Genomic DNA, 14,950 nt, shown 5'->3' with positions numbered 1-14,950 from the left:
TTGAGATATATTTATAAAGAGTGAAATAATCATAAACTTGTGGTCAACCATACTATGTACCACAAAGCTTTCAGTTAAACTATGTCATGCCTAAGTACCCAGAGTACAATGTGGGTACAAAATAGGAGAGAAAAACACATCTTCATTTGAGTATTTTCTCTGTAAAATCTCAAATTTGGGAAAGAAAGAGTCTCCACCAATCTCTTATCTGGGTTTCTGTTGTTCTCCGCCCCCCCCCCCCTTAAAGAGTGAGTGTTAAAAAGACCAGATTTAGGCATGCAGCTTTGGGGACAGCTGGCAGGGATCTGGTCACCTCCTCCAAGGTCCCCTTTACAGTAAAGCTCTTAGGAGGTCAGGCTTTAAATGAAAAACCACACTGGCTTGGCTCTGTCCCACATACACCAAAAGGTGGAAGGACAACCTTAAAAGAACTCCTTTTTATATGTTCTCCCAGGAATTGAAACACTCCTAAAATGTAATATAGAGTTCGATCTAAAGAACACAGAATAGTACAGAGAACCACAGATTTCCTCCTAGAGATAATCAAATGGAACTTTGGTAGAAAAAGTGAGGTCGTACAATGCCAGGCTCTAGAAAAATCTCGATATGGGACCAAGGACTCCCTCTTGTTTGCTGCCCAACCTACTCTCCCTTTTCCCACTGATACTTTCCCTCCCTACCCTTCCCACTCTGATGGCATTTCCACCCCTTAATCAGTGTTGTAAACAAAGATGTTTCTGGAAAGAATAAACAGGGGAGTAGAACAAGATCTTACAAATTACAATGAAGTGACGAGAGAAAGTTCTCTACCCCTGAGACTTCTGGTAAGTTACCTTCCCAGGCTTTAGTTCCTCCTCTTTAAGAATACCTTCCCAGCTCTAAAATTCAATGCCAACTGTATGTGAACAATCAGATGTACCAACTGAAAGATCACTTGGATCAGGAGGGAAATGTCAATTGTTCTAACATTTTGGGCTTTTCTCCAATTTGAGGGGAGGAGCTAAAATATTATAAATGCCTGAATTTAACTTCAAGAGCTAAGTCCTTTACTATATTAGCTGCTAAAATAAAACACTCCTAGACTCATTAACAAGCTTACGTATTGTCAAATCACTATGTGTATGCCTGAAACTAATAAAACATTGTATGTCAACTATATTTCGGTAATAAAAATAAAACACCTAAAGTAGAATCATTTTAATTAACTGATTCAATCTTAAATCATGTTTTATTTTCAGAGTAGACATTCTAATAATAAAGAAAAAAACCTCACATACTTATTTTTTCAAAAATGAAATAAAAATCAACCTTGAAACCTCAGCTGTCTGTAGTTAAGAAAGAGTATTAGAGGCTCACATGTTCTAACCAATATTTCCTTCTTTGGTAGGTTACAGAAGTCTTCTGTGCAAGACATCTGAATCAGTCACTACATTTAGCCCACCACCAGCCTAGGCCCTCAGTGCCAGGAATTCACCACAAGAACTAATTCCAAAAAACAGCAAGTACTGACTCAAGGTGCAGTTTGTAGAAGCGCCTACATAGGGTTCAAAAAATTCTTAGCTTAAAAATTTTCTCACTTCCTCTTAATTCTCAGCATGCATCAAGAAACAACTAATATAAATACAAAAACAAGAGGGATTAAGTATAGATTGCTAAGTTTACAAAGGGCAGAATTAGAATTGTGTGTAATCCACAAATTAGTTTGTTTCATAATGTACCCTAAATTAATTTTTAATGATCACTATACGATGACTGTTATTTCAGGAAGGGAAAATTGTTATTTTCTTTTCTTTCTTTTTTTTTTTTCGAAAATTGTTATTTCCAAAACGAAATGAGCTGTTTAAACTCAAAGTACACTTTTAAATGTGTAACTCTGTCATTTGAATGTAGGTATGAAAAGTAAAATAATCACCCACTGCATTGCCTCTTTAAAAACTTAACTTATTCGGCAAGACGCGCTTTTACCAAAAATTTTTCCACTTACTTTCTTCCCCCACTTTTCTAGAGGAACCATCACTTTCCAGGAGAAAACTGCACCAATGGGGAAGCATGAAACAAGTATGGTAAGACAAAGTTAATTCTTAATTGGTAGGGTCGAGAGGAGGTAAAAGATAGCATGTGTTAAATAGAAAAGGGACCCAGTGGCCACAGACAGACACAAGGTCTGATTAATTTACTGCTTACAGTCAAGCAGTGAAAGATGCATAATGTTATTAAACTGAAAAATAACCAAAATTCTAGTTACCAGTTTCCATTTTCAAGGTAAAAATTTCTTTCGACTTACTCTTACAACTAATAAAAACAATCACACTTAAAGGGTAGGCGGAAGTAGAGTGGATGGGGATGGGGTGGGAAGTAAGATTTGTCATGTGTATCTTTTTATAGCATTTTGATTTTTGAACCAGGTAAATGTATAACAAAAACAAATTGAGATTTAAAAATAAACATTTCTTGTTCATTCTGATGTTATTATGTACTTGAGCTGCTTTGGGCCAAACTAATTTTATTTTCTTTCTTTCATTCTGACAGTTAAGGGTTGCAGAACCTGTCAACTGTCTGATTCCTTCCAGATCAGCATAAAACTGAGACAGCTACAAGAATGTCCACAGCAGGGACCAGGTCCGTTTCCCTTGTGTATCTCCCCAGGTGCCTCATCCTTGTCCTGAAAAACTCAACTGACCACATTTTTTGTAAAAAGGAAACATCTCTCAATGGCACTGGCACTAAATAAAGCTCAGCAGCCCCTATTTACTAGATGATGGTTAACTTTCCCCCTCCAAACACAGATAAACATTGAGAGTGTAAGGCCTGCTCCTCTTTTTTGCTATTTCTTTTTTTTTTTTTTTTCTTTTTTGCTATTTCTCATCTGCTAGAAGCAAAGGAGAGAGAATAAGGAAAGAGATTAGGTTAGGGGAAGGTGAGGTCATAGAGAACCATGGCTGATTCACAGCTTAGCAGAACATGCAGTGAACCACAGACTGAAGTTAGGAGAAACTTTAGATACACTTAACTTGTCCCCTTTTGATTTTTGCAGACTAGGATCACTGTGAAGGACAGGTGCCCCATCTAAACTCCTGAGCCTATTCATTTTCACAATAGGTTGAAAACCTCAATGACACATCTCCAAAAGCAAAATTCCAGAGCCTGCAAAGGAGACCGGGAGGAAATGCAAATAGAGAGATGACATCGGCAGGAAGTTTCATTTCCCAAGAGCAGGGTCCACACAGGCCACCTGGAGGTCACCCAGCTTACTGAGAGAAACTTGCCCCTCAAATGAAGTCAGTGGGAATGACCTGGCCAAAATGGTTCTTAGGAGCCTGTTCAAAAAGATGAAAGCACCCACCAAATATAGAAAGCCTGATATCCCATCGTCATGTCTTTTCTTCTGTTTTCCCCAAAGAAACGCTCAGTGTGAGCCAGAGTCACTCCACCCGGCACAGCCCTGAGTCCCAGATGAAATGACACTTGGACGAATGTTCGAGCACAGTGTTACACACCGGCACACGGAAAAAAGCACAGCACACAGCACAAGAAAACCTCACAGACATGCTTTTTTCTCTTTTGAAGCGTAAAAGAGACTAGAGGGCAAGAAAAAGCTTACCTTCTAAATGTGAGAAAAAGAATAAAACAAACAAGAGAACAAAAAAAGATGCATAAAGAAGTCATAACAAGGAAATGAAAGTTGTCAAATATGCAAAAGCAAAATTAAGTAAAATACCAAAGACTTAAAACGATTTCACCATCTAGATTTAAAACACGATCTGAAAACTCATTCAAGAACTTTGTGCCTCTGTGAACAAATCCAGAGGTAAGAGAAGCTAATTTCCTTCTGCATATTTAGATTCACTTTCTGGGCAATGTAATTTTCAGACCCTGGCTCTGATCTTACCTTACTGGTGTCCTGGAGAACAAACACAACCCTACTGGGTACCTAATGGAAGTCATACGACAAATCCTCTCTTTGCTACCAGCCTGCTGGGGGGCCCATTTGGGTCACACGTGGGGAAGCTGGATCCTGGAGACAGTGTGTTTCCCCCACTGCTCATATCCTGGGCCTACAAGGTAAGTGTAAACCCAAGTGCCTCTGTTCTCCCAGTCACTAGACAGGGAGAAGTAGACCAGAACAGCAGCCGCACAAGACCACTGCTGTGAGGCTAGATCTAGCAGGAATCCACCAACTTTTTTGGAGGCCAGGAGGAAATTCAAGATAAAGGGTGAGGGGACCCCTCAAACTCACTGACGAATGTGAAAACTAAATTTTAACTAAGCTTTCCTTAAGGAAAATGGGATGACCAAAGCACACAACTAGAAATGCCAAGAGCTTCCCCTGTAGATTTCTTAGGTCAAAGATTAGCTAAGGAGAAGTTTCCATAAAATTCACAGTCATATTCTGTATCTTACTTAGTCACCTAGCAACAACCACCCACATAAAAAGGCAGGGTTCCCACCCAGGGGAATATCCACCATACAAAAATTCCTCCACCAGCCCAATGAGTGTCCAGCTGGAAGAAAAAGCTACACATCTCAACCTTCAACCCCACATACCTATTCTTTGTTCTAGCTTAGGGCAAAGGGAGTTTGCAAAAGCAGCAAGTAACCCATGAAACCCATGAAAAGTGAAGTGGAAATTATTTCATCATATCTGAGAGGTCTTACGCTACCCGCAATTATAAGATAAAGGGTGAGAGGAGAATTGGGGAGTTTGCTTATTTTTCCTCCAGGAGCAATTACCTTGCTGGCCCAGGCATCTTCATCCCAAGAAGTGAGTTGTAAGACACGAATGATTTCATTAATTTCAGCACTCATCTTCTCTACAGTAAAATTGCGATTTTTCAAAGCTTCTTCTATTCCTTGGTTTTTTGAATTTTTAGTTGTTACAAAAATCTTCATAGCTGTAAAAAATAAACAAATGATCAGAAACAAAGCTGGGAATTTAATCTTGCTGTAGAGCAACATTCACACAAGATGGTCCATACTTCAAGTCCATGTGCTGGGTTTCTAAGATCTTAAAAAGAATATACTGGACTGGCTTAGTCTAGACCATGTGACTCTGGACCTTGCGGTTGTAGGTTCAAGCTCCACAGTGGATGTAGAAATTACCTAAAAAAATAAAATCTTAACAACAACCAAAAAGAATATATTAAAAACAAAACAAAGAAAAACACCGCAAGTGTGCCAATAAAGTTCTAATATCAGCAACTTTAAGGTACAAGACATCACTAAAACATGACCAGGGAGCTAATCTAACACACGTATACTGATGACCTATAATCACAAAATATCCAATATCTTTCTAAATCAGTTATCATTCCATCCCTGACACTGGCCCCATCTAGCACACACCTAACAGGACAAGATGAAAATAGTCAGTAAAACTCTAATTTAAGTATCCCACTGCACCCAGTCCTAATGGAAGATCCCAACATGTCAAGTTTTTCTTCCAGAATTTCTCTCAACATGTAGCAGGAAATTTCTAACCCCCAAGAATCAAGAAAAAAATAATAATAATAATTTGAAGTATGGGAGAAAGAGAATATCTTCTCAAGAAATCACTGAAATTGTTAAAACAAAGATTGATCAACACTTTATTGAGTTACCCAGATCAGAAAGAAATCTTACTCCCAAAACTTTTCTATCTCACAGAAAAACTGTCCTCAAAAACACATTTCCTGTGGAGATTTTAAGACTCTACTTACAAATTTGTTTTTGTTTTCTAGTTCACATAAGAGCTTTCTGAGCTCTTACCCTCACCTCTCCTTTTCTAGCTACTCTGTGAAACGCCAAAGCAGGAAGGCAGGAGCTGGGGGTGGCAATGACATGTCTCATAAGATTCTGAAAATAGAGTGGCCCTCTGGTAGTTAAACTAATTAACCCATAACTTGATTAAGATAACTTATGTAAACCAGGAGGTGTCTGGTACAGACCAGCCAGCCACCCAATGAGTACAGCTCCTTTTGCTAGCTGAGAGAGAAGCCATGAAGTTCTACCCATTGGGAAGTGGTTCCATGTGGTACAGACCACCAGCCCTGTAATATAAAGAACAGTTAAATTTCTTTTAGGAAAAACAGTGTTAGCATAACACTGAAAAGGGCTTTGGGTTCACTTCTTTATCCTGCAGTACTCTATAATGTCCATTTCAGCTCCTAATTTCTTTTCATAATACAAGTAAAAGTGTAAAAATTCCTATGTCCAAGAGGTGCCTGGGTGGCTCAGTCGATTGAGCATCTGCCTTCGGCTTGGGTCATGATCCCAGCATCCTGGGATCGAGCACCACATCGGGCTCCCTGCTCAGTGAGGGGCCTGCTTCTCCCTCTCCCGCTCCCCCTGCTAACGTTCTCTCCATCAAACAAATAAGTAAAATCTTTTAAAAAATTTTTTCATATGTCCAAGACTAAAGTTTCTAGATATTCCGCCTCCCAGCAAAGGGGCCTACTAGAAATTCAGAACAGAACGAGGCAACAAGAAAGGCAGCTTCAAACAGAGAACAGGAGCAGGAGAGCATTTCAGGAGACAAATACTGCAATCAATCAGCTGCAGTCATCAGGTAACACCCAATCTATCAGGCCTCATTTTAACCCAGCCTGAAGGACATGCGACTAAGCAGTAAAAGAAAATTAACGTCAGAGTTTAGAATACATTGACTTTTTTTTTTTTTTTCTGTAAGATCATGTATAGGCAGAAAATACCTGAAATGAGAACTGGCAGCAACTCTTTCACAGTGTTCATGGAGTTCACCAACATCACTCGGTGCTCCTGGTGAGTCAGTTCCTGCTGCCTCTCATCAATCATCTTGGCCATCTTTGTCATTCCTGAGGCACAAGGAATAAATTGTGCAGGGTGAATGGTGAAATGTCCCAGACTCTGGTGTTCGGAGCCTAAATCCATTATTGAATGACTATGAAAACCCAAACTGATTGCCCAGATAACTACCACTGAACTGTAGCATTCATGACATAAATGTTCCAGACAGGTCTAACATAATGCAACTCCATTCCTTTCAATTAAAGGTAATTTATGAAATGTAAATCCTAAAAATGACATCATTTTCACACGTTTGACAAAAATACATTCACAAATACAAAAACATACTGAAAACATAAGTATATATTTGTAAAAAAGAAATAGAAATATTTTTCCTGGTTACCACGCATACGAGGTGCGTGTCACTTATCTGGCCATTGTGCCTACTTGAGAATCTCACGCAAGCCTAGTACTGAGAAGCCAGGGGCTGAATAAAAATCTTAAGAATTAAAATAATGTGTTTTGTTTTCATCTTTATATTTTTCTGTTCTTTGCAATTGGTCCAAAATAAGCATGCACTATTTTTATAATTAGAAACAAACAAAAATATTTTAAAAATGAATATCGTTAGGACAGCAATCCAAAGCAGCTGGGTGTTCTGGAATCAGACTGCTCGTCCTTTTTGTTTACTTTGGTTATTATTCAAAGGTGCTATGTGACTGTCTAAAGCTTTGGTTTTCAAACTGCTCATAGGATTTCTTAAGTAGTTTCACAGATCATCAAGGGGGTACCAAAGGTTGGTAGACATGGAGGGGTTGTCCCTGCTCCATCCAGAGTACTTCCATTTTTGTCTTTTATATGTTGGGATTCTGCATAAGATTTGATTTGAAGAAATAAACTTCTTTTCCCAATGCTATGGGAAAGTGTAAGGAACACTGCTCTAAAGGCACTTCCTGCTGATCTTCAAGGATGGCTCAGAGAAATTCTTAAAAGCCTTAAGTTTAAAGAATGACTATATCGGAACCTCAGGAAAATACTGTTAAGAACTATTTTACCAGGACGCCTAGGTGGCTCAGTTGGTTAAGCAGCTGCCTTCAGCTCAGGTCATGATCCCAGCGTCCTGGGATCGAGTCCCACATCGGGCTCCTTGCTCCGCAGGGAGCCTGCTTCTCCCTCTGCCTCTGCCTGCCACTCTGTCTGCCTGTGCTCGCTCTTGCTCTCTCATCTCTCTCTCTGACAAATAAATAAATAAAAATCTTTAAAAAAAAAAAAAAGAACTATTTTACCTAAGACAAAAGACTTTTATGAGGTGGTATGTGATCTTTAATACTGATAAGTTAAACATATGATGTGTCTCGTGGTTGGTCTCAGTCATACTTTGAGAACCCTCCAGGTCACGGTACGTGGCTCTCACAGAAAAAGCTGGTATCTGTTCATGTATTTTGAGCATTCAATCCTGATCCTCAGGTGACTAAACAATCATTTCAAAATGAGATTTAGCCACAGCAATTCTTCTCCCCTTCTAGGTCTCATTCTATTATGCAGCCCCAGGCTAGGGCATGAATCCATAATAGTAGGCGGGCTAATTAATGAGCTAAGAGGTCATTAAGAGCTACAGGCCAGCTGGCAGACAGTGAAGGAATGCTGTATAATGTGGAATGGAGAGGTCAGAATTCAGGGTGGCCTTATGCATTACAGTAATAGAAAAGTATTTCCTACATTCTCCAGCAACATTTGCAGTGTCTAGTTTAATTCCTTAGGCAGGGCCAGGATTTGTAGACAGCAGATTCAGCTTTCAGAGACAATGATACCTCCTCAGTAGAAACACAGTGTCGGCTCCAACAGACCAGGGATACATCAAAGCCCCACGCATCATTACTTATCTTCTGCAAAAAGCAGCGGGGAGTCCTCCTTTCACCTCAATCAGACATGGACAAGCCATAAAAAACTGTATTATAAAAACTGGACATGACTGACCTGGTCCAAGATTCTTTGTGTAGGTGACCAAATCTTCCATGGTTTCCACCACCTCTGCCACTGTAAGATATTCCAAAATTCCTTTGCAAACTCTAATAATTTTACGAACCTGAAAATATATTTCAGTTTTTAGTCGAGTGAATGAACAATAAGTGGAAAACATGCTAATTCAGCTGGGCACCTATTCAACATTTTCACATCCTAAACCATGACCAATCCTCCATTATTACCTTTAAGACTATCTTTAATAAGACTTCTGTCTGGAAAAGGTCTGCATGGGCCTCAGATTGCCTACCTCAGCCTCATCGAAGGTGAGAAGCAGGTCTGATGTGCCAGAGAGGATGCCCCTTGACCCATCGATGAGATAATCTCGAGCGGGCACAGAATAAGGATCTGACTGAAGCATCTGGGCTGCCTGCACGAGCTTGGTGCAAGCATTCTCAACCCTGTGGGGAGGGACAGGGAGTTAACTCACTGACAGAACCAAGCAGAAGAATAGGACATACAAATGCAAAGAATGTAAATGGACACCGTCACTTTTTTTCAACATGGAAAACAGCCAAGACCAATTTACAATTGGACTTTTTAGCTCTTAAATTCTACGATTAAGGGCTACACATCCATTCATCCATTCATTCATTCATTTACCTCATTCACTGCACTAAGTCCTTGTTCTTTATTGTATCTTGGCAACAAAAAATGATGACAAAATGTTTTAGACCTTTCACTTTAGGTTGCTATACATCTTTGCAACTCCTTTGTTTTCTTCTTCCTCACCCTATACACATTGCCAGTAAAAAGCACTACACAAAGAACAGAAGTCATTGACAACAGTTTGGGATTTAATATCTGGAACTAATAAGCCAAAGCATTGTGTTAAGTGAAATTTAATAATTGAATAACACAAAGGATTAGGAGGAAACAAAAAGTATGAAGTAATGCATAAATTTCCCATTCATCTAGCTAAATGGATTTGACAAATCCACTGGACTGTTTGAAAACAACCCTGTAAAACTATATTGTTAATTAAAACATCACTAGCATTAATAACTGGACCAGTTATTAATAGTTCAATGTTAATACAGTTTAATAACATAGAAAACCCAATCATATGTAACAATGAATGAATGAAGGAAGGAAGGAAGGAATCAGTAAAGAGCAAGACCTCACAGCTAAGGTTTTGGATCAGTATTAAAGGGCTGGTTGTTTACTGTGCCTTTTTAATTTTTAAATTAAATTTTTAATTTAATTTTAACTTATAGAATATATATATTCATATTTATGAGTCCGTGAAAAATCACCTTCTTTCCACTATCTCCTAGGCATTCAAAGTCCATCTACTTGCAACCAATGCTATGAGTCTCCTCTGTATTCTTCAAAGTGAGACACTTTATGCATACAGAAACAAAAACAGGCTTCTACCTTTTTTAAACAAATAGGATCATACCAGGCATACTCTGCATTCTGCTTTTCCAACTTAATTTAACTTAGAGATATTCTAATAAAAGTACATAAAGAACCTCTTCATTCTTTAATATGGCAATATAACTAGTCCATAATTTATTAGCCTGCTACATAAATCACCTTGAAAAATGTCATTGTAAAAGGTATATATCTGTAGGACACAGGCCAGAAAGGAATTGCTGAATCGAAAGTGTAGACACTTACAGTTTTGACAAATGCTGCTATATTGCCCTCCACAGAGATTTACATTCCCCCCACAATGGATGACAGCAGTACCTGCTTCCTCTGTCTCAACAACTCGGCATTTAATCAAACTTAAGTTTATCCTCACCAATATGATAGACCAAAATTGGATCTCAATATAGTTTTTTAATTAAGGTAAAATTCACATAACACACAATTAGTTGCTCCAAAGGTACATACAATTCAATGGCATTTCATGTATTCACAATGATGAGCAACTACCACCTCTCTCTGGGATCAAAACTTTTATCACTTCAGAAATGCACCCTGATCCCACTATGTAATTGCTCCCCATTTCCCCCTTCTCCCCCATCCCCTGGTAACCACTAATCTGCCATCTGTCTCTACAAATTTACTTATGCCAGATATATCATATAAAGGAATCATGTGACTATGTAACTTTCTGTGTCTGGCTTCTTTCACTGAGCATAAATGCTTTCAAGTTTCATCCACGTGATAGCCTGTGTCAGTGGTTTGTTCTTTTTCATACCTGAATAATATCTTATTATATGTTCATATGGAAAAAATTTTTAATTTGCTTATCCATCCATGTATTGATGGACATCTGGGTTATTTCCACCTTTTGGCAAAAATGCTGCTACTAACAGTTATACCGAATTTCCACATGGATTTAGGTTTTCATTTCTCTTGGATATATACCTACAAGCGGAAGTCTATGTTAATTTTTTCTGAGGATATGCCAACCTGTTTTCCACAGCAACTGCACCACTCTACATTCCCACTGGCTTTGTTGAAGAGTTCCTATTTCTTTACATCTTTGCCAACACTTGTTATTTTTTGGTCTTTAAGGTTTGGAGGGTTAATCCCATCCTACTGGGTATGAAGTGGTATCTCATTGTGGTTCTGATGTGATTTCTTTACTGAATGTAGCTGTTGAACAACTTTTCATGTGCCTGTAGGCTATTTGTATATCTTCTGTGGAGAAAATGTTTACTGAAGTCCTTTGTTCTTTTTTTTTTTTTTTTTTTAGTTTTTATTTATTTATTTGTCAGAGAGAGAGAGTGCACAAGCAGGCAGAGTGGCAGGGAGAGGCAGAGAGAAAAGCAGGCTCCCTGCTAAGCAGAGTCCTATGTGGGACTCGATCCCAGGACCATGAGACCATGACCTGAGCAGAAGGCAGCAGCTTAACCCACTGAGCCACGCAGGAGCCCCCCTTTGTTCATTTTTTAATTGGGATGTCTGTCTTGTTGAGTTGCTGAATTATTTATATACTCTGAGTATTAAATATTTATTAGATATATAATTTGCAAATATTTTCCCCTATTCTGTATCTGCTTTTTACTCAATATAGTTTTAATTTGCCTTTATTTTATTATTAATGAAGTTAAGAATATTTTTATTTTTTTTAAATTGCAAAATAAAATTACACAAAGACTATTAGACAATTATGCTCATACACAACAATCAGACTTAAGAAATGAAATATTATCAAGTACTTTAGAAGCCCTACCCTAACCAACAGTTCCTCATTTTCCATAACTAATCATTATCCTGATTTTTGTTAATTAGTCTCTTAATTTTTTTTGTATACTTCCAGTACCTATGTATCTATACATACCTAAACAATGCATCATTCAGTTTTATCTATATTAAAGTCTTAAGTAAGTGTAATTACACTGTTCTATATGCTTCTGTAACTATTCTTCTGTTCAATATTATAATTTGATAACTATACCTAATATGTCATACCCTGTATGGATATACCATAATTTATTTACCCATTTGAATTCTGGTTATTATATTTTTTACTGGTGTTTATATCAATAATACTACTATGAGCGGTTTTTTTTTAAGATTTTATTTATTTATTTGAGAGAGAGCATGAGAGGAGAAGAGCATCAGAGGGAGAAGCAGACTCCCCATGGAGCTGGAAGCCCAATGCAGGACTCGATCCCGGGACTCCAAAATCATGACCTGAGCCTAAGGCAGTTGCTTAACCAACTGAGCCAACCGGGCACCCTTCCTTGAACATTTTTGTTCTGGCTTCTGGTGCACACAAATAGCATATCTAGTAGTGGAAAACTGAGTTGCAGGAAATGCATATATTCAATTCAACCAAGGAAAGCCAGTTTTCCAAAGTGGTTACAGCAGTGTTCATAACTGCTCCACAACCTTACCAACACTTGGCATTGTGAATTTTTAAATTTGCCAACATGGTCATTATGAAATGCTAAATTATTGTGAATTTAATATGCATGTCCCTGTTACTAATGAAAACGTTGTGGGTAGCTGTTGGTGTTCTTTTTTTTTTTTAAATTTCTAGTGTTTATGGGCCCCAAAAGTTTTGACAGGTAGCATTTTTGTTGTCATCCAGCTCTAAGTAATTCTCATTATGACATCTTTGACCATGAATTGTTTGGATATTTTAAAATATACTTCAAAACATAAGGGACTTTTCTAGTTATCTTTTTGCTATTGATTTATGATCACATGCATCATGCCAGAGAATATGGCCTGTAAGATAACAAGGTTGTTAGCTTGATGGCTTAACACATGATCAATTTTTATAAATTTTCTATGTGTGCATGAAAACAAGGACATGCTCCAATTTTTATGTGAAATATTTTACATATTTTATTAGCTCAAGCTTGTTAATTAAAATTGTTCAAATTTTCTATATCCTTGCTGATATTGTCTATTTCATCTATCAATTACTGAGTGGTGAAACTTCCTAACATAACAACAGATTAGTCTGTATCTCCTTGTAGTTCTATTTGTTTTATATATATATTGAAGATAACTTTTTTTTTTTTAAGATTTTACTTATTTATTTGAGAGCAAAAGCAAGAGAGATCACAGAGGGAAAAGGAGAAGCAGACTCACTGCTGAGGGGAGAACCCAGTGGTGCGGGGCTCACCCAGGACCCTGGGATCATGATCTGAGGCAAAGGTAGACACTTAACAACTGAGCTACCCACGTGCTCCAAGCTAACTTTTTAGGTACATATAAGTTTATAATTATTGTATAACCTGACCCTATTTGTCATTATGTAACACCTCTCTATGTCTCCAGTAATGTTTGTCGCCTTAATGTCTATTTTGTCTGACATTAACATTCCGAATCAGTTTTCTTGGACTATTTTCTATCTCTCTGTCATTATGTTTTAGATATATCTTTTTAAATAACATATAGCTATATATTTTTAATCCAGCTTAACAACTCTTAACGTAATGATTTAGCCATACTCGGCATAGACCCCGACTTGGGGCTCGATCCCACAACCCTGATATCATGATCTGAGTGGAAATCAAGAGTCAGACACTTAACCAACTGAGCCACCCAGATGCCCCTAGAATTATTTTCATATCTTATTATTCATTTTCCATATTTAACTTATTTTTCCCCTTTTTCTTATCTTTTTTTTTTGGGGGGGTGGAGAAGACTGCTAGTTTTTTCTACCTTTTTCTTACTCCCTGTACTAATTGTGAAGGTTACACACTCTGGTCTTTTTGAGGTTACCCTAAATATTTTAGCATGCATATTTGGCATGTTAAAAATCTAAAATAAAAGCTGTCCTCTTCACACAGTTAGCAGTTCATCAGTCTCATAAAAATCTAAAATGAGTCAATATTTTTACCTCCTTCCCAAACAAAGAACGATCTTAGGATATTTAATTTCCAATCATCCTTACCCTAAGCTTTTTGCTATTGTTTTCAAGTTTTGCTTGATGTTTACATTGTTTCCATGTATAAAATGTGTTTTTCATTTTAAACACTTAAATCTTACTAGATATTAAACTGTTATACTATATAGGTCAAAGTTTGTTTATATTTACCAACAAAGTGTCCCATATTTTGGCTAATCATTCCCTCTCGTATCTCAGGCTTTACATCTAGAATCATCTGATTCTGTCCAGATTACATTCTCTAGAATTTCCTCTACTAAGAGAATGATTATGATAACATGTAAATATTTTTGTTTGAAAATGGATACTTTGTCCACTACTTCAAAGACTATTTCAGTAGTTCAGATTTCTAGGTTGACAGCTGTTGTATTGCACATTGAAGGTATTATTTCTCTAACATAATAAAAGAAGCAGAAAAAGATATGATGACAGAAGCAGAGGTAAGAGTTTAAGCAGCTTCTAGAAGTTGGAAAAGGCAAAGAAACAGGTACTCTGGAATTGCCAGAAGAAACACAACTCTACTAACCCATTTTTGGACTTCTGAACTCCAGAACTGGAAGACAAAACATTTGTGTTGTGTTTGATACAAAGTGACATGACACTGGCCTCCAACTGTAATTTTCCAGGCATACAAATAAGCATGAAAACACCACCCACAATGAAAAGAAAAAAAATAATAATTTGAAAACAATCCAGAAATGATACACATGGCAGAATTAATAGACAAGAACATTAAAACACATGGCAGAATTAATAGACAAGAACATTAAAACCATTATTAAAACTGTATTCCATGGGGCGCCTGGGTGGCTCAGTGGGTTAAGCCGCTGCCTTCGGCTCAGGTCATGATCTCAGGGTCCTGGGATCGAGTCCCACATC

General features: G+C 37.7%; 1 protein-coding gene across 2 annotated transcripts in view; it reads right to left on the bottom strand.

Annotated features, from left to right (window-relative positions):
• VCL (vinculin) overlaps positions 1-14,950 on the bottom strand; it is a 115,973-nt gene that overhangs the window by 39,005 nt on the left and 62,018 nt on the right. For both annotated transcript variants that reach the window (XM_059397856.1, XM_059397855.1), the window contains exons 3-6: positions 9,014-9,164; positions 8,719-8,827; positions 6,687-6,809; positions 4,732-4,892 (exon numbers count right to left, since the gene is read on the bottom strand). In XM_059397856.1, the coding sequence (XP_059253839.1) occupies positions 4,732-4,892; positions 6,687-6,809; positions 8,719-8,827; positions 9,014-9,164 (544 nt within the window). The remainder of the gene's footprint in view (positions 1-4,731; positions 4,893-6,686; positions 6,810-8,718; positions 8,828-9,013; positions 9,165-14,950) is intronic.

The sequence above is a fragment of the Mustela nigripes genome, chromosome 4, assembly GCF_022355385.1.
Source record: "Mustela nigripes isolate SB6536 chromosome 4, MUSNIG.SB6536, whole genome shotgun sequence".
Classification (NCBI taxonomy): Eukaryota; Metazoa; Chordata; class Mammalia; order Carnivora; family Mustelidae; genus Mustela; species Mustela nigripes.
The sequence above is the reverse complement of the archived record's forward strand: the minus strand, read 5'-3'. Positions and strand labels throughout refer to the sequence as shown.